The sequence below is a fragment of the Cyrtonyx montezumae genome, unplaced genomic scaffold, assembly GCF_038088225.1.
Source record: "Cyrtonyx montezumae isolate F1298 unplaced genomic scaffold, pur_monq_1.0 scaffold_14, whole genome shotgun sequence".
Taxonomy (NCBI): Eukaryota; Metazoa; Chordata; class Aves; order Galliformes; family Odontophoridae; genus Cyrtonyx; species Cyrtonyx montezumae.
The window spans coordinates 9310895-9329869 of record NW_027071870.1 but is presented as its reverse complement, the minus strand read 5'-3'; the positions used below and the strand labels follow the sequence as shown (position 1 = coordinate 9329869).

At 39.8% G+C, this 18975-nt stretch overlaps 1 protein-coding gene across 1 annotated transcript; it reads left to right on the top strand.

Annotated features, from left to right (window-relative positions):
* The first annotated feature begins 1240 nt into the window (after positions 1–1240).
* Positions 1241–17515, top strand: MASTL (microtubule associated serine/threonine kinase like). Its single transcript, XM_065731413.1, has 12 exons — positions 1241–1417; positions 2076–2213; positions 3375–3514; positions 4868–4956; positions 5658–5764; positions 6024–6159; positions 6791–6963; positions 8114–9331; positions 11139–11277; positions 14798–14911; positions 15012–15113; positions 17352–17515. The coding sequence occupies exons 1-12, from the start codon at positions 1247–1249 to the stop codon at positions 17507–17509; spliced, it is 2685 nt and encodes an 894-aa protein (XP_065587485.1). The 5' UTR covers positions 1241–1246; the 3' UTR covers positions 17510–17515.
* The last annotated feature ends 1460 nt before the right edge of the window (positions 17516–18975 follow it).

The window sequence follows — 18975 nt, the reverse complement described above, 5'->3', positions numbered from 1 at the left end:
ATGGAAGTGACCTTAAAGCCCAACTCATTCCAACTCCCTGCCAGGGGCAGGGCTGCCACTGAATAGGCCATGAACACCTCCAAGGATTGGGGCATCCACAGCTTCTCTGGGCAACCTGTTCCAGCACCTCACCACCTCAAGTGAAATATTTCCTCTCAGCATCTAATTTAAATGTTCTGTCTTTTGGTTTAAAACTGTTCCTTTTTGCCCTTTCACTATCAGACCATGTAAAACAGTTGATCTCTCTTCTCTTATATACTCCCTTTATGTACTGGAAGGCTGCAGTGAGGTCTCTCCACAGCCTTCTTGTTTCCAGGCTGAACAAGCCCAACTCCCTCAGCCTTTGTTCACAGGGGAGATGCTCCAGCCCTCAGGTAATCTTCACGGCCCTCATCTAGACTGCTCCACTAGCTCTGTGTCTTTAACTAACACAGTAGTTCCTGACCACAGGAGCTGCTCAGAAAGCAGTTGGTCTTCCCCAGTCCAGAGAAAGGATAAGCCTAGCTGCGTAATCCTCGATGTGTAATTCTTGCTGGTTTTGAATATACAAGGAGAAAATGCATGTGTGAAGCAGGCTCTAAAATGAGTATGTGGGACCAAAATCTTTCTTCCTAAATAAATATTACCTTCTCATTCCTTCACATCATGCTGTATTCTGTTAAATTCAGGCATCCCACAGAAATCCATGTGCTGCAAGAGTCAATCTAATTCCGAACAAGAAATCCAGATGACAAGTTATTTGTTACTGAGTCAGAACAACAGCAGTATCTCTTGCGATGTCATGATCAATTACCACTAAAGACACACACACAGAAAGCTGTTTTTAGCTGCTGCATAAGACAGAGGGAGTGAATGATAAGGAGTGCTTCCAAGCAGTCCAGGAAGGCTGCGACGAGGAGCTGCAGCACAACAGAGGCAGCACATTATCAACACAAAGCATGGGCACTGGGGCAGCACTCACACGTTGGGAAAGCACGCTACAATTAGCTTTATTCCACTTCTACCAACAACCACCACCCAGTCCTGCGTGGCTGAGCACAAAAGCTGCGCAGCTCTTCAAGAAGCAGACGCTACTGCAGCCACACCGGAAGTCGCTTAAAACAACAGCACCCAGCGCCATGACAGCCGCGCAGCCGCCCCCTTAACGGCCGCACGCTCTCGCGAGAGCCCCGGCCCTTCCCCCCCGTGACGCCAGGGGGCAGAGCGCCGCTTTGAACGGGCGCGGGACGCGGACTCGCGGTGCGATATGGGTACGGTGGAGCCGCAGTCGGATGAAGGCGATGTTGCCGGTCCGAGGCGGATCGAGGTTCCCCGGCCGCCCTCCATCGAGGAGTTCACCATCGTGAAGCCCATCAGCCGCGGCGCCTTCGGGAAGGTGTATCTGGGCCGCAAGGCGGGCCGGCTGTACGCCGTGAAGGTGAGGCCGCGCGGGGCGGGGCCGCTGCAGCCCCCTCAGCTCCCTCAGCTGCCTGCACCTGGGGGTGTGAAAAAGACCAGTGCAAAGCGGTGAGGTAAACGCTGATGTTTGAAGCCGCGTGCACTTTTGTGGCTTTGTTATGGGTTTAGTCATCTCTGGAGTTTTGTGAAGTCCTTTATCCCCACCGCGATGGAGTTTAGGGGTTGTTTACTGCTGTAGAAGTGCTAGATGTTTTTATAGTTGAAGCCAACACCTTCTGCACGAGGTGTCAAATAGCGTGTGAATATTACCGCTGTTACAAACTTGCTAACATTGTGGCAGCTGTGTGCTCAGCTTTCAGGTTGCGCAGCATATAGAACAGATAAGTCAAACCAACTTCAGTGTCATATACCCAGACTGAAGGTACTGGAGGTTGGTGAGCTTCCAGTAAGTGTGCAGTGCATTGCCTATCAGCTGTGCATAATTGTGGTTAAATGAAAAGGGGTCTCTAATAACCTGTGAGTTAGGGTCTCCTTGATATGTGAAGTTAGTGCTCTATTCCTAAAACTACTATATGTTGTGCATGCATACAGACATACAGTATAGAGATGGGTGAAGTGCAACTGTGGGTTGTCCTAGGGAAAGAGTGCATATCTACTGTTTTTCTTTTTTCCTCCAGGTGATGAAAAAAGCAGACATGATCAATAAGAACATGGTTCACCAGGTCCAGGCAGAGAGGGATGCGTTGGCTCTTAGCAAAAGTCCTTTTATAGTACACTTATACTACTCGCTCCAGTCAGCCAATAACGTCTATTTGGTGAGTAACTAAGCAACAGGGATATTCTGTTACAGTGTTGAAAGTGGAGTGTCTGAAAGCAGGGGACTCTTTTCTAGTAGCAGCCTATTTTAGGGAGTCTTTTAGAAAACAAAACAAGAAAACATCCTGTTCAAACAGCAAAAAACATGGTTCTGAGGCTCACTAATTTGGAATTCTATTATTATTTGTTTTGTTCTCAAAATCCATTAAGGCTGTTGGCCTGGGTGGTGAAAGGGTAAGTAGGTGGCAAGAGTACTATGGAGTGCATCAGGTCTTGAGCATGGCTTTCTGACCTGCCTCATGGATAAGGAACATGGGTAATATTGCTTGTGAAGTGTCTGGCATAAAATATCTGGTTTTCTGTAGACACATAGAGCGTGCTAAAGCTGATTCACACTCTTACAATGCTGTTTGTATATGAGGTATAAAAGAAGACTTTCTTTTTTGGGCTCTGTTAGCTGCTGCTCATCAAGTAGATGCTTGAATCATACATATATATAGTTATACGTAAACACATCTATATGCACTAATATGTTGTAGGTTAGTACCTAAATACTGTTGAGACTTCTTGACAAAAAGGTTTTATTTTTACCATTGAAGAATGTCACATGGCTGTAGTAATATGGTTTAACTTTTTTTTTTTTGTATGTGCATATCTTTTTAACCACTTTCATGTCTTTAGTGCTCTCATTGTATCCTACATTTCTGTAAACTTACCCTTATTTCACAAGGCTTGGATCAGAATTTAATCTTGTATAATCATCATTGCAAAATGAAATCACTTAGATACATTGGTTTTGAACAAATGAAAACATCAGTGGTTGGTTTCAGGCCTTGAGTTTCACGGAAGAGCTTTGCAATTTATTTTTTGATATAAAAATATTTTGGAAGCTGACTTTGTAATGAGAGGACTACAAAAGTCGATGGAAATGCTTATTCCAGAAAGTGATCTAGGCAGATAATAGAAAACATTAATGCGTATTAACAGAACATGCTTAATGTCTGCTGTCATTTGTTCTATGCAAGTCACAAGCATTGTGTGGGAAAATTGTTAGCCACTATAAGGAAGCTTCTGGGATCTTTCGCTCTTTGAAATGTTACTTTCCTGGAGGTAAACTGAAATGCATTTTAAATTAACCTTTTAAAATCTTTGAATGGCAGGTGATGGAGTACCTTATTGGTGGTGACGTCAAATCGCTTCTTCATATTTATGGATATTTTGATGAAGAAATGGCTGTCAAGTATATTTCTGAGGCAGCACTGGCTCTTGACTATCTTCACAGACATGGGATAATCCACAGGTTAAACCTACTTTCTTATTATTAAAAAAGTACCTGCTAGCTTTTGTTTTGTTTTGTTTTTTTAGTCTTCTGGGAATTAAAAAGTAAACATAATTGTTTACATAATTTTGTTTATATCTTAATGGTGATTTGTTACTGTGACTTTTTTTATTCATTTCTGGAATAATGCATTGTGAATGCACTGCATAAATTTACCTTCCGTAATCACGTAATTGCTATATGGCCTTTACTATTCTACTAAGGATGAATGCATTCAGGATGCCTGTACATTTTTATTTACTGTATAATGTCATATTTGTATCTTATGCCAAGACTCGTGGTGTGCCATCTGTACACATGTTCTTTGTACAGTGTGTATGACAGAACAGCGACCTGCTGCTGTTCAGGCAGTGAATGGAATCAGTGGCTTGTGTTGCCTGTGGTGGGTTGCTGGCCAAGATCACGTGCCTGTCTTTGTTAGCCAAATACTGCTGAGCAAAACAGGCTAATTCTGCACCCAAACTGCTATTTTCCATTCACTGTAGAAAAAACTATTTCATAAATCATAAGAAATCACAAAGAAATTATGATTATTTTGAGAAAACTTCTGCAAAACAACTTTAACTAGGTGAGCACAGTTGGATTTTTGCAGCTGAGAACTTAATTTCAGTAGTTTGTCTCCAGCTTCCACTCAAATATCAACAGCCTTTTCATAGTAACATCTACCCTTTCCAGAAGCTCCTTCTGCATTTGTATGCTGCAATGTCAAAGCACCAAAAATAAAAAATCTATCCACATATATTAGCAGAAAAGTATGCATTGCTTTGCTGTTCCCTTCCCCTCCCAGTACAGTGCTGTATGAACATGGCTGTTCTGACAGAGGTCCCTTCTCCATGTGCGAGTTAAATGAGTGCTCGTTCTAGAATCCTCTGGATGCTGCAGGCAGGGCTGTAGGATGGTGGGATGTTGGCAGTGTTCTCTGGTGCTCACAATAGCACAACAAAGAGCACACATGAACTCTTTTAGTAGAGGCTTTGCTTTTCTTGCTTGTTCTCATGTGTAGGAGCTACACAACAGTAAATTTTGTGACAGTGGTAATCAAGAGCACTTATTAAACCCTCCATGTCATAGAAAGTGCAAGTTGTGTTGTGCATGGTGATGTTACAAGGCTGAAGATGTTTGCACAATATTTAGTTCTAGATCTGACTGTTTTAGTGTATCCCTCCAATTGGAGTCATCTGTATTGGCTGATAGACCTTACTACCAACAGCCAGCATTATTGCCAGTTGTTTGGACTGTATGTTTCTGTTCAGGTAGCTTCCGTAACGTTGCCTGTTACCTTTTTGCTGACTACAACTGTATTCATGTCTTCAGGGATCTGAAGCCAGACAATATGCTCATTTCTAATCAGGGCCACATAAAGCTGACGGATTTTGGGCTTTCCAGAGTTACTCTGAACAGAGGTAAGAGTTGCCTGTATCTTACTGGTTATATTTCATAGAAAGCAGAATCATAGAATGGTTTGGGTTAAAAGGGACCTTTACGACCATCTAGTTCCAACCCACTGCTCTAGGCAGGGATGTTTCCCTCTAGACCAGGTTGCTCAGTGCCCCATCCATGTGTTTTTGGACTCATTTCTGTGCTCTTTTTTGAATACTTGACTTTCTTGTAGCAGACAGCTTTCATTTAAATAAGTCTGAATACTGCACTAGCACCTGATTTCTAGTAAGCACTGATCAAGTGCCTGACAGCAAAGGAACTGCTGTATGCTTTTCACTTTCAAAGCATACATATTTATTCCTTGGGGCAAGGATGAGTGAAAAATGAGTTGTTTCTCATAAGGGAAGTGGATTTCAAAGTTTATTGTGAAATATTCTAAGGAAATTTGAAGAGTGAATAAATAACTTTTTCTTGGTATGCCTCTGCTCATTTCTGTCCTTCACTGTGTGTTTTTCTATCCTTGTGTATATTAATTTCCAGCTTGAACTAGGACCTTCCCCACATAAATTGAAGGGTGCCAGAGGAGAGTAAAGATGTGAGCTTAAGCAGAACAAAAGATAAATCACTACTTTAGGTTTTGAACACAGTGTTTTCAAGTAGCAGGAAGACAGAGCTGAATAGTCAACCTGAACTTCACATGCTTGTTTTTTAAATGTATTTATAGAGATAAACATGATAGACATCCTTACTACACCATCAATGGCAAAGCCAAAGAATGACTACTCACGTACTCCAGGACAACTATTGTCGCTTATCAGCTCTCTGGGTTTTGTAAGTAATTCCTACTGTTTTTTAAGTACTTGGTTATTTTGTTTTCCTTATCTGTAATAGGAGTGATGAGACTATTATATTCGTTCTGACAGCATTTCCAATTGCTGACTGCTAATTCAGATTAAAAAAAAAAAAACAACCAAGTAATGGGTTACCTCCAATGCAAATTTAATAAAGAATGTGTGAAGTTATGCTCGCTATCTCAGGCTCTTTGTTCAGACTCTGTTAACTTCTATGTATACTTCTTCCTGCCTGATAGTATACTCCTGTTGGAATGAAAATGCCAGTCAATCCCAGTTCAAGTGGAGCATCTGACAGTCTGCATGAAGTGATTTCACCCTTATCTATGATTGAAAAGGGGAATACTCCTCTTTCTACTAAACTGTTCAAAACAGGTGAGTATACCAATCCGTGTACTGAGTAATGCTTTTCACTGTACCATTGTCTTGCTTCTGTACTCTATATTTTTAATGTTGAGCAGGTTAAGCCCTCTGGATAAAAGATGTTTACAGTCTTGCTGTCTACCATTCTTCCAGTATTTCTGTACTGACACTCATTCAGCTAAATTACTAATGTAGTTGGATTTCTTTTTAGTGATAACTACTGAATTCAAAATTACTCTTTAGGTTTTTACAGAAATGGTATTGACTATTATTGTAGTTCCATTTGGTTTCACGTAGCAGCATATGCTTTCATTTGAATTGTCTGATTTTTTTTTTTTCTAACCAGAAATGCAAAAGAAAGTAATTATGGTGCTACTGCTAATGTTGCTTTTAAGCTCTTGGCAAGTGCCCACTTGGAGGAAACAGTGTATTTACTATGCAGGGAAGAATATAATAAATTGATGTCATACTTCTTCCAATAACTTCCTTCAGTGTGAAATCCTGACCTAATGTGAAGCTGATTAATATGTGCTGTGTATGCAGATCAACATTTGAGTTTCTATTTTTGATTTGTTACTTAATATATATGCAGATGTACACATGCCTACATTTACCTAAATCTTTTTTTTTCCTCTCTCCCAAGGTCTCGATACTTCTCCATTAACTCCTGTCACGCCAGTGAGAAGTTTAACTCCTGCTCTGTTTCAGTCAAGAGAAAGGTTTGGCACCCCCACTGCCAGTAGTCAGTCACACATGTATTCGTCCAGTATGGAATCAGAATGCTGCAGCAGCCCCAGGTGGGAGAAAGATACAGAGGTCAGGACTGTTTCATTTTTCTACTACAAATTAAAATTAGCTTGCACTTCTATATGCATAATTGCAGGTGTCTTTATTTCTTTCTCCCAGGTATTTCAGATTTAGAGAAGCATTCCTACTGGACAAGGAACAGAGATTGTAATTGTTATTGAATAGGAATTTTGAATCAGCCTAGTGTTGTTATTTTTATCCTCAGAGAAGTGGTAGTTCTGCACAACATACAGAAAAAGTAGATGTCATTTACCCTGCTGTAAAGCAGCAGAAGAAAGTTTTGCTGGACAGCAGTGGTTTGCCTCTGTTCTCTATAAGGTGTTTAGGGCTGAAGCTCTCTGGGTGCTGACCTTGTCCCTGCAGTTTTGTTAGCCCAGTGAGCAGAGTGAAGAATTTCATCAGAAGCCAGAACTTGGAGAAGGGAAGAAAGAAAAAAGTGTGTGTGTGAAAAACTCACCAGTTACCACTTGTAACACTGAAGAGTTTTGCACCGACCAGCCTAGCTCTAGTAATTAGTCATAGCTGTATAAAATCCTTTCTTGTTTTAAACCATCAATGAAATGTTGCTTTTCTGTTTGATCACTTGCTTCAGTTCCTACTTAGATCACATAAGGCAAAGTTTGAATAGAAAATAATGTTTTAAACGATTTATAATTTCTTAAGGTCTTGTATCTAGTGTTGTATTATCAAAACAATAGTGATGTTGCATCTTTCTTTCATCTTTAGAGTAAAACATGCCACAGAGCACTCAGGATAGTATAGTAGGGTTCCTTGGTTTTGATGGTGGTTGTGATGTTTTTATTAACGGGAAACTTCTATAGCTTCTTAACATAAAATTGTTGCAAATAATATAACTTCAGTCACAATTTCTTCATTCTTACAGTTCTAAAATTACCACTTTTTCTTTAGCAGTCTTGCAAGCTTTCTTTTTTTTTCCTGTTAAAGTCTAAAGCTGCTCCCTAATTTAGTTCTTGGGGTTTTTTTTTTGAACATGGAATGTATTCCTTTTTATCACTGCTGGTGATTGTAAAGAGTAAGTAATGCTTGCTAACTTGCAGTTTTCCACTGAAGTAGAAATAAGGTATTTTCAAGGATACATTTCTATAATGCTGTAACTTTATTTTTCTTGATACTCAAAACATAATGTGCTCATTTGCAGCAAACTGAAGATGGAATATGTTCTACTATGGTCACAAGTAACAGCAGGCCAGCTCTTCCTGCTAATCAAGAATTACCGAGTGCCAAAGATCCTAAAGTTCTTAAGAAAAAAGAACTAGAATCTGCTATTTCTCCCATCAGTAGCAATGATTCTGGTAGCAGGCAGAAGCTGGGAACTGAACGTCCTGATATAATAGACACTCCAGTGACCACACTGGATACAAAGGGAATAGTAAGAAAATGCCTTTCAGAAAACAAGATTTGGGAAGAAAAACTTGTCACAGATAGAGAGATGACCAATGAAATGTCTGAAACTGCCGAATACCAACAGTCACCTTTGTTCCTGAAAGATCTTGTCAAACCTATCAGAGAAGAAGAAATTTTTGAGAAGCCAGGTGTAAAAAGAAGCTTTGAACTAGTTGATACTAGTCCTTATCAGGAGCTTCACTACGTTAAGAAAACAAACGCGGAATATAAACGTGGCTGTGAGATCTCAGAATTTCCAGCAAACAGAAGTACAGGTTTGACAACTGAAATTCAATCCTTAATGCTTTGTGGTGAGTCCTGCAAAAGCAAAGAAGTTGAAAGATGTATTGATAGGCGACAAACAGAAAAATCAGTTGTTTCGATTGTGGCCAAAAATCTTTTGTGTGATCTGGTTACAGACCATGAAAAGGATAAAAAAGAGTATATGAACTCAAGTCTTTTATGCACTGATGATGAAAAGCCTTTAGGAATCCTGAGTGCAGATTCTGACTTCTCGTTTCCTGACATGTCTGTTCCAGAAAGCCATTTAGAAAAGCAGCTCGTAGATTTGGATAAAGGTGTTAAAGACCTCTCCTTTGAGGAACCTAAAGCAGAAGACTTGTTAACACCATCATCCAACTGCCAAGATGCTTCACAAAATGGAGAGGAAGCAGATGTTGTTCAGAACTGCAAGATGTTATGTTATGAGCAGGATAATCACAGAAAACACAGTGAAGAAACTTACCCTGACTCAGTATCGTCTCCTTCTGAAAAGATGATGGAAACAGTCAACCCCTTCAGAAAAAATAATGTTGTTTTTCGAAGTTATAATAGTCCAATTAATATGTCTAACGTGTCTGATCCATGTAGCATGGCTTCTTTAGATATAATGGATCTTTCACCTGCCTGTAGTGGCTCTTACCCAACAGCTATTACTCCATTACAGAAAGGAAGATCATATAGAGCCTATCAGGTATATAAGGGGGTATGTAATCTATGTGTTGGATGCTTTTGACCTGAAACTTTTCTTTCAGGTGTTATTTAGCAAAATAGAGTAGCTTGAGGTAGTCTGTTATGGCTTTTGCTGACATGCTTTCACTTAGTGTGTTTGTGTGGCCAGAACTGTTTCTGTAAGAACCTAGCAGTAGTAGTATGTCTCCTGACTTGGCTATAGTTCAGCATATTGTCTGCCTTCCTCTTAGAGAAATCCTTTGCTCTTACAACAAGCTGCTAAAGAAAGTCTGTGATACATCATCTCTCAGAGCAGTGTTGTGTGCTGTTCTAGTTTTCTTAGTGCAATGGGATGTCTTTGACTTTCTTGTTGCACATCAGCCAAGGCAGTCTGGAAATGCTGTTTAGCTGCTCATAATTGCTGTTGTGCTTGCTGCTTTTTTCATTGTAGGAAAATTGATTTGCTGTCAAGTACCAATTAGAAGGATGTTATAAAGACTTATGCAAACAGTCACACCTGCCTATGCATGATGACACTTTTCTTTTGGTTGCATTGATCCAATTGATTGTAAATAAAAATCTGAATGTTTTACAGTAAATTAGAGCCTCAGAAATGTGGGAAAAGCAAACATATGTTAATCCACATTTCCTTGTATATTTTGATACAGCTTTACAACTGCTTAAGGAATTAGAGAAGATTTGTAATATTTAAAGATTTCAGACAGAACTACAAAGCCATTTGTTGGCAATGTGTGGAGTGCAGTGGTATACCAGGATCAGATACTTGGAATGGAGTTTGGGGAAGGACTCTTTTTCTTCCTGATGTCTGGATTGCTTGCTTCTGTTTCACAAAAGAGTGTTAACTTACTATGGAACCTGTGTTCAGATGAAATGGAGTCAGTGTACAGTGTGCTTCTTCTGAGAAATGAATGACTGGTGTTACATTTCTGTAGCTTGAATAGGAAGATACCTTTTCTTTTTAAGCTTCTGTGTTACTTTCTGCAACTTCATAGCTAAATGGTTATTACTAAAACAGAAAGAAGGTAAATTCTATTGCCTGAACATATGTTAAAGTTTTAATTATTTGATCTCTATTGCTTTGGAAACAAAGTTATACCAGATAGATTTGAACTAAGAGATTATTTAAACAATACAGAATAAGAGGCTCTGTAAGATACTTCAGTAATCTTTCTGGACCTTAACAGGAAATCTTTTACTGCAGTCAGCTTTACAGATGCACAAGAAAAATCCACAGATATGTATTTCCTTCTGCTTACATCCCAAATTATTTTCAGTAGGTTTTTGTAGCTGTAAGCAGTCACCAAGTCTAATCTGAGGAGAATTTCATCTTCAGGCATTGTATCACATAGCGTGTAGACTAAAGAGTGAATGACAAATGTAGCACATTTTGAGTATACACGATATCTAATAGATTGTTTTATTTTAGGTATGAGATGCTTGCTTTTCATTAGCTAAAGAACTGTGGGGTAAAACTGGAGGTTATTTTGACAATATATTTGGTAAATTGTTTTTTTCAGATTAAATTTAAAGAGGAGTTTAATTTTGAAACATTATTTGTGCATTTGACACTGGAAAAAGAACTTGAGGAAAATTTGTGAAGATAGGCAATGTTTAGCTTGTGCCTCGAGACGTGTGAGGTAAAGAGGTGGCAGCACATTTCATGCACACTCCAGGAAATACATGTTTTGTAATATATTCTTGAATTTAAACTCAATTCTCAGCTGTTGTTATAGCCTTTACTGAACAGGAAGATGGGAGTTGAGAAGTTTGGTTTGACTTAAGAAATGTTTTTTGCTGCTTGATTGAAGACACCTCGTCAGGGGGATGCTGGCACACCATACAGGACCCCAAAGAGTGTAAGAAGAGGAGCTGCCCCAGCTGAAGGTGAACGCATCCTGGGGACTCCAGACTACTTGGCACCTGAGCTGCTTTTGACAAAGCCTCATGGTAAGACAAACTGTGCTTAGAAATGTGAATGGTAACAACCTTTTAAATGTGTTTAGAGCCCTGAATCCCTCAAGTAGGACAACAATTAGTTCTTTAAAAAAATAATAAATCTTGTTTTGGCTTCTGCCTACACTCATGGCTGCTTGCTTCTGCAGCTCCCTCCATTTACTTTCACAAGGTCTGGACTGTTTAGTATAGTCTTGCTTGTTAACCTAATGCATTGGGAACAGTGCTTAGGTGGTTTGTGGCTTTCCACTTGCTTAGGAATCACAAATTGCTCGTTATAAGTGTCAATAAAAATTCATTTTTTAAAAAAAGTAGATGAAATCAATATGAAAGGATCAAGCTTCCAGTTCTCAATGTTTTCCACATCTGTTGATACTGAAGTGTTGCATGCAGTAAAACAAGTTTATAAAGCTACATTAAAACCAGTTATTCTTGAACTGAGCAACTTGAATTGAGATTTCTGTCAGGATCCTCAATGAAACTGGACAGTGGCTGTCAAATATTTATTGTGAATACTGTAAGAAAGTGAAACATTGAAGTGCATATTTTTCTTTGACTGTAATTCTGAGCTCCACTGAGGTCAATAAAAAGCCTGACATTTTCCTGTTAATTTTCAGGTTAATAACAACAAAAGTCAGCATAACCCTGACTACTCTTGTATTTATGATTACCTTTTATTCCAAATACCTACTTTTAGGTTTTTATTTATTTTATAGAGTAAATAGTCTTAGGAAGGTTGTACTGATACTGCTATTAAATATCCATTGAGAAATAGTGATCACTAATCTGTAGGACAGTGAAGTTCTTCAGTGTGCACTTAACTGCATGGAAAGTTTTAACACTTAATGAATTTGAGTGTGACTAGACTAAAATTACTGCTATGTAGTAGTTTTCACTTCTCTTAAAAGTCAAGGTTATTTGGCAGGTTTTAAAACTGGATAATGGTTGGAAATGTGATCAACAGTACTTTCAACCAGATTTTGCTGTTTCAAGATGACTTCTATGCAATTATTGATGGATTTCAGGCCTTTGTTAATGACTCGCAGAGGGTATGGGTTTTCTGTCAGTAAATCAAAGAACTCCCTTTATCATCATTTAAGCCAGGGTTTTCTGGCTTCAGAACTCAACTTTCCTTCCCTGAATATTCTTGGTAGTGTTAAATTAATTACTGTTGTGTCCTTAAAGTAGCTCTCTGATGCAGCTATTGTTCCTATTTGTAGCTTATATTTAATAGAACCATTTTATTTTTCCTGTTGAGCTAGCAGATTTTAAAAACAAAGAAACAAAAACCTGTATTCCTGTGCTTTCAGAGAGTTACACTCAGTATCTATTGGTATTTGTATTTTTTAAAGTGTTTTGAAATAAATGTAATGTTTGTTCTTTGCTTCGTTGTCTCTTCACATACAGGGACACTGATCTCTGGTGAGTTTGCTGTGTGCTGTATAGAAAAGGGAGTGCTCAGCTAACTGCAAGCAGTCAAACTATAACTAGATCACAATTCATGAGAACTTTTGGGTGAGCAGAGTCTGCACAGAAAGATGTGTGCAATGTGCACTGCACATAGTAATGTTATGCTTCCACAAAAGATTCAGAAAACACCAGTGTTGCTGCTGAGGTTATCAGAAGTTGGACTAATATTCTGGTAGAATGGCTTGGGTTGGAAGGGATTTCAAATATCATCCACTTCTCTGCTTCCAACTCCCTTGCCATGGGTGGAGTTGTCACTAGATCAGGCTACCCAAGTTCCCACTCAACCTGGCTTTGAATGTGTCCAGGGTTGAGACATCCACAGCTTCCCTGGGCAGCCTGTGCCAGCACTTCATCGCCCTTTTAGTGAAAAATTTCCCCTTGACATCTAATCTACCTCTCCTCTCTTAGTTTAAATTCATTCCTCTTTGTCCTGTCAGTGTCTATCAGTGTAAAAAAATCAATTCCCTCCTGTTTATAACTTCCCTTTAAGTATTGGAAGGTGACAGTGAAGGTTCTGGGGCACTTCTCCTGGCAGAACAAACCCAACTCCTTTAGTGTGCCTCTGCAGGAAAGGTGCTGCAGTCCTCCTGGCATCCTCATGACCCTCCTCTGAACCCACTCCAGCAGCTCCACGTCTTCCTTGTGCTGGGGGCAGATCTGGATGCAGTATTCTAGGTGGGGCTTCAGGAGGGCAGAGTAGAGAGGGACAGTGACCTCCCTTGCCCTGCTTTTGCTGCATACCAAGATACTGTTGGTGTTCTTAAAAACCATGTGAAGTAGGAAATAAGGCAGACACTGCTTTCCTCATTGCTTCGTTTCCACTCTATGCTATCAGTCTGAATCAGTTTGTTTGTGTGAAGAAGATTCAGGTGCTTAAGGCTGCGTGTTTCTGTTTTGGCTTTCAATTACTGATAGGTCAAGATGTGGTTGGAGTTACTTTAATTAAACTTGAGGTGGGAGGGATTTAAAATTGCTGCTGAGCCCTGTGTTACTGCTTTGTTAAGAGTTGTGATCTGATTAGACTTTGACTAAAGCTTGGAACACTTGATTTGAACATCCAAATACTTCTAATAATGATGGATGTGATTTCACTGCTCTGATATGCTTAGCTTGGTGGAGCGCTCTTACGGCTGTTAGAAGTTGCTGGAAGTGCTTTATTTTAACTGTACAGCTTGCAGCTTTTCTAAATTTGGTTAAACAGTCCTTTTGAAATGGCTGGGAACACTTATTTTTTTGATACTAAAAAAGCCCCTTAATTACCCTTTAATTTTGTTTCAAAGATTTTTTTGCAGCAAGTGTGGCATCTGTTCTTTTATGTGGTGGCATAAGCATAGCTTAAAAATGAAGAAAGCCTGGAGTGCATGCAGTGGTGTTTGAGACTGCTTTGCCTGTTTGTTTTTCAGAGGTTTAATAAAGTAGATTTTGCGAAATCCAGAACTTGGGAGAATAAAAATAGCAAAGATGAGAGTGCTGTGAACTACACTGAGATACTTACCAGCTTCAATGTCATGGGAAGTGATTCTGGTCTTTCACATGCTGGATGCTCTCTGCAAGCTGTCTTGAATATTTTTGGCATAAATTTAGATAAGTGAAGTTGTAAGTGTGGATTCTTTGGGTATTCTCACAGACCTGAGGGAGAGGAGGATATGGGATGACAAGGTGAAATATTTGTCTAGGTAGTAGAGGATGTGTTAAAGACAGTAATCTCTCATCAAAAAAGCAACAAAAAAAACAAGGCCTTGGAGAATTCAGCTTCTGGCTTCTATGTGAGAGGAGCTGGTAATTAATTTAGCTCCCTTCTTTTATCATTAAAAGATGAAAGAATTATCTAGTGAAGAAATAAGGAGCAAGATTACTTTAAAAGAGCCCTTTAATTTTTTTCCTTCTGTATGATTGTCAAGCACAACACATTTGCCTTGCATTTCCAAGAAGTTTAGCAGGATTAAAATGCTTTCAAATTCTGCTGTGGCTGATCCTCATATGTTTGCAAATACACGTAATAAACTTTATAATAATAATAACGGTCTGGATTTCTCTTACTCAGGTTCTGCTGTAGACTGGTGGGCTCTTGGAGTTTGCCTGTTTGAGTTTCTAACTGGAATTCCACCTTTTAATGATGAAACACCAGCTCAAGTCTTCCAAAATATTTTGAAAAGAGGTAATCCACTTCAGTAATAAGGGAAAGTGTGAGGGTTTTTTTCCCCCCAGAGTTGGCTATATGGTTTGATTCATTGACTCATCTGTGTCTTTGTCTATAGATATTCCCTGGCCAGAGGGTGAGGAAAAACTGTCTGATAATGCCCAAAATGCAATAGATATTCTTCTAACCATTGACAGTGCAAAGAGAGCTGGACTGAAGGGTTGGTATTAAACTTCTTTTTGCATTCTTTACAGCTGAAGTGATGTTGACCTCCTTTTGAAGCTTAGGCATTGTAATTTATTAATCTACTTATGGTCCATATGTAGCCAGAATATTTAGCATGTTGGGGTATTTTCTGTTTCTTTGGGGGTTTTGCCATTTTGAATGAGGAAAGTTCTGGTGGAAGTTGAAGTGTTTTTCTATTCATTTTTTTCTTTTTTTTTTTTTTTTTTTTTGCTTTAACATTGTTTTGCTGTGAATAGTCAGTGTTTGACTTCTGACATGCTCAAGTTCATTGTTACTGAATTCAGTAACAGGTATTTGGGGGATCTAGACAGAAGTGATTTTAGGCTTTTAATCAAGGCTTCTGCAGTCTGGGAGAGAAGCCTCATCAAAGAGGTAATTCCAAAGAGTTTTTTCTTAAGAATCAGCCTGTCCTTGCTGAATGTATAGGAAATGCAGTTACCTACAGTATACACTTTACAGAGTATAGCTGTTTTCCCCCTTGCATGGGGTCTTAAATACTTCCTGTTTTAGCAAGGAGTGTATTTCATGTAAATCTGATAACAAAGAAGGAAACCTTTGGGGTAAGATGCCTTAGAAAGGGGAAGAAGTCTTGGAGAATTGCTTAAGGAACCATTGGGGAAGGAATTATTACAGAAATGGTCACCCTGAGACTAAAGGTTAGAAACTAAAACAAAGCCAGTTCAAGTTGGAGAAGACACAGGTTTGTAAATGAAGATGATAACGGCAACAGGGACTTATCTGACTTTTAGTGACTCCCAAAAAGCATCAGATGTTTTATTTAATACAAGTTCTGTCTCTATCCTTGAAAATAGTATAAAATCTAATTGCCTGTAAAGCATACGAACAAACTTAGATGATATAAGTTTATTTCCTTCTAAAGTTCTTGGAAATTCATTTTTTGTCAGGACCTATAACTCAGTCTGAGTTCTTCATCCTATTTATAGGCCACTGAAGTGGAGCTAGATAAACTGCAGTCAGAACAGCCATTAGGTTTTCTCTTCAGCTCAAGATGTCGTGTCCTAGTGGTGTACTTCTGTGAGCTCAGTCTTTCTGGAATAAATATGTTTTGAGGGAGAGTTTGGTGTGGAACGGTACTGCTTGAAGTTCAGGTGTTTTTTCTTCAGAGATGTGGACAGGATCCAGCTGTCAGCTGGGATGCACATTTTTCCTTGTCTGCAGAAGTTGCCAGATTCTGCTCATCTTTTCAATTGAAGACAGCCTTCAGTACATGGGAACTCCTATGAGCAGAACAACACAGTTCTGATACAGTGTACAGTGTCCTACTGCACGTATAGCAGTTGGTGTGACTAGGAGTGAAGACAGACTGCCTTTCATTTTGTCTAAAATAAATATTTGCTTTAATATTGTGCTATGTTTTTTAATCGGGCAATGTAGGAATAATAAGCAAATGTTAATGTTATACCCCAGGCTTTTAGCATTAGGCAGTATGCATTTACATCTGTGGTGAGTGCCTTGGACAAACTTCTGCTTCCTTCTAAATATTATTCTTGCCTGTCCTGTTTGTTTTATTCCTGTTAGCTTTTAATGTCCGTGATACGGGTGATTAAAAACATAGGCTTGTGATCCCATCCAGCTACAAAGGTGCTTTCTTGGATTGACTCAAAACAATAAAGCCATTTTCTTCAGGGATTGGTGTTCCCAGGTTAACGTGCAGCATGTGAAGACAGATAGGCAGTGACCTGGCAAAAGCAACTGAGCAGAGGAACTCCCCTGGAGTCCTGTAGCTTGGTTCTTCTTCCTCCTCCTCCCCGTTAGGCTGGGAAAGCAGAATCTGGTGGTCTGTGGTAACTTAACTGTAGAGGTGACTTGGATTCTGTGTAGAAACCTAAATCCAAGTGGTAGGAAGATGATGTATGAAGTAGAAAGCTGTTCCGTGAGCTAGCCAAAGACAGGCGGTGTAGGGTAGTGTAGGATTTTGGGGTATCTAGAAACTGAGATTGAAGCAGTGCTTAAAGTTTCTGTGGTTCCCTGTCATGGAAACACCCCAGCTTGTCTCTGTCCTGTTCGTGTCTTGTGTGCAGTGGCTTCTCCAGCAGGGGAAGGAAGCTTGCAGGGCAGGAGCTTGATCCCACTGGCGTTGGGGGTAAATAAAACATAATTGCAATTTGCCCTTTTGTGGATTAAAAAATGCATATGAACAGAAGGGAATGTAATGCTTCCGTAATAATGCTCAGATACATTTCTGTTTCAGAACTGAAGCATCACCCTCTCTTTCATGGTGTGGACTGGGATAACCTACAGAATCAGCCGATGCCTTTCATTCCGCAGCCGGATGATGAGACCGACACGTCTTACTTTGACGCCAGGAACAACGCGCAGCACCTCACTGTGTCTGGCTTCAGCCTATAGCATCAGGATGGATCTGCGTGCTTTCTGCACAGCTACAGGTTCTACCACACTAACGTGCCAAGATCCCTTGGCAAAACCAGTTCTGCTTTGATCATTGTATCCTTTACTCTGAAGTGAAACTACTGTATGAAATTTAGCTGCCTTAGTGCTATTCTGTATTTCATGTGCTGCACCTTACTGGAGCCCGAGTGTTGTATTTCTTAGAGGAGGTAACATTTGCCATGGCAAAACCAATAGGGCTTAGTATCCATGAGCAAGTCTGGCTGCGAGGTGGGAGGTCATTCTACAGTTAAACATGATAGGTAAAGTGTGGGGAGGTAATGATGGGTAAACATTCATGCTTGCTGTATGTAGAGGTAACTTTCTGTTGGTGGTTCAGTGCACTGACCATCTTGTTTCAGAATAATCCTTTCTGACCACTGTGCAAAATGGACGTTTCCATTCACGGTGGAAAACAGAAGTCTTAATGCAGCACCAAAGCGTTGTAGTGCTGTTTGTTATCTCGAGAAGGTTTGGGGCAGCAGCTTTCCAGATTCACTCGGCTGTATGTGGCTGCTTGATGGAGAGATTGGCTGTAATTCTTCCAGTAATTACCCTTGTTGGTGTCGGGATGTATTCTTGGATCAGTTCTGCTAGACATGTAGTGTTTAAGTTGTTGCATTGCAAGCACTCCAGTGTAAGGAGACAGGCCAAGAGCCTACATCTCAGTGTTAATAGAAAATGCTGAGTGTGTTTGTGCTCAGCCACGTGTCAGACGATGGAGGGTAAAATTCACAAGTGCTGCTTAGTGCAGGAGGTATTGTTCACACTGAAGCTGCTGTATACTGCAGGACTACAATGTGTTGCAAAGAGACAGTTGTTTTGTAAATTCACAACCAGGTTTTAGAGTTTGCTGCAATTGTTACAAGTGTACATTCAGTATTATGCCCCCTAATTAGGGGGAGAGTACATTTAAATGTATTTTCAAACTGCAACACAGCTTGCATTTGCTAGTTCTTAAAGGTTTATTTGTAGGTGATTGTTTATCTTCCAGTGTTGTTTTTTTTCTTGCATAGCTATCATATCCTCAGCTGACTTGCTGCAGGTCGTTATTTTGCAGGTTTGTACTTAGCTGAATGTCACTTGTGCTAGACAGTGGTGCCAGCTAGTGGCCGTGTGCCTGAAGCCAAGTGGAGGGAGGGGGATGGTGGGAGGAAGGAAGCTTCTGAAGGGCTTAGAGCTGCTACGTTTTGTAGTGGAACAGAATCTCGGGAGGCTGCAGAACACAGTGACCCTCACTCTGTTTGCCAAGGACTTCAGTTTGTGAGGACTTCTAACATTGAGTCTGATGGAGAGCAGTGTAACATGAGCGGTGTGCAAGGAATTACATGTAATGTTATTGAGCGCAGTTCCATAGGCAATGTTCTTTGAGTAGGATCAGAAGTATTTTCCATACTGTTTTAATAAAAATGCAAGTTCTTGCTCTG

What these genes read in the sequence shown, in the direction of transcription:
- MASTL (XM_065731413.1), top strand. Translation starts at nt 1,247, where the DNA reads ATGGGTACGGTGGAGCCGCAGTCGGATGAAGGCGATGTTGCCGGTCCG. An exon ending in GCCGGCTGTACGCCGTGAAG is followed by an intron (nt 1,418 to 2,075) that starts GTGAGGCCGCGC and finishes TTTTTCCTCCAG; the next exon opens with GTGATGAAAAAAGCAGACAT. An exon ending in AAAGAGAGCTGGACTGAAGG is followed by an intron (nt 15,114 to 17,351) that starts GTTGGTATTAAA and finishes TTTCTGTTTCAG; the next exon opens with AACTGAAGCATCACCCTCTC.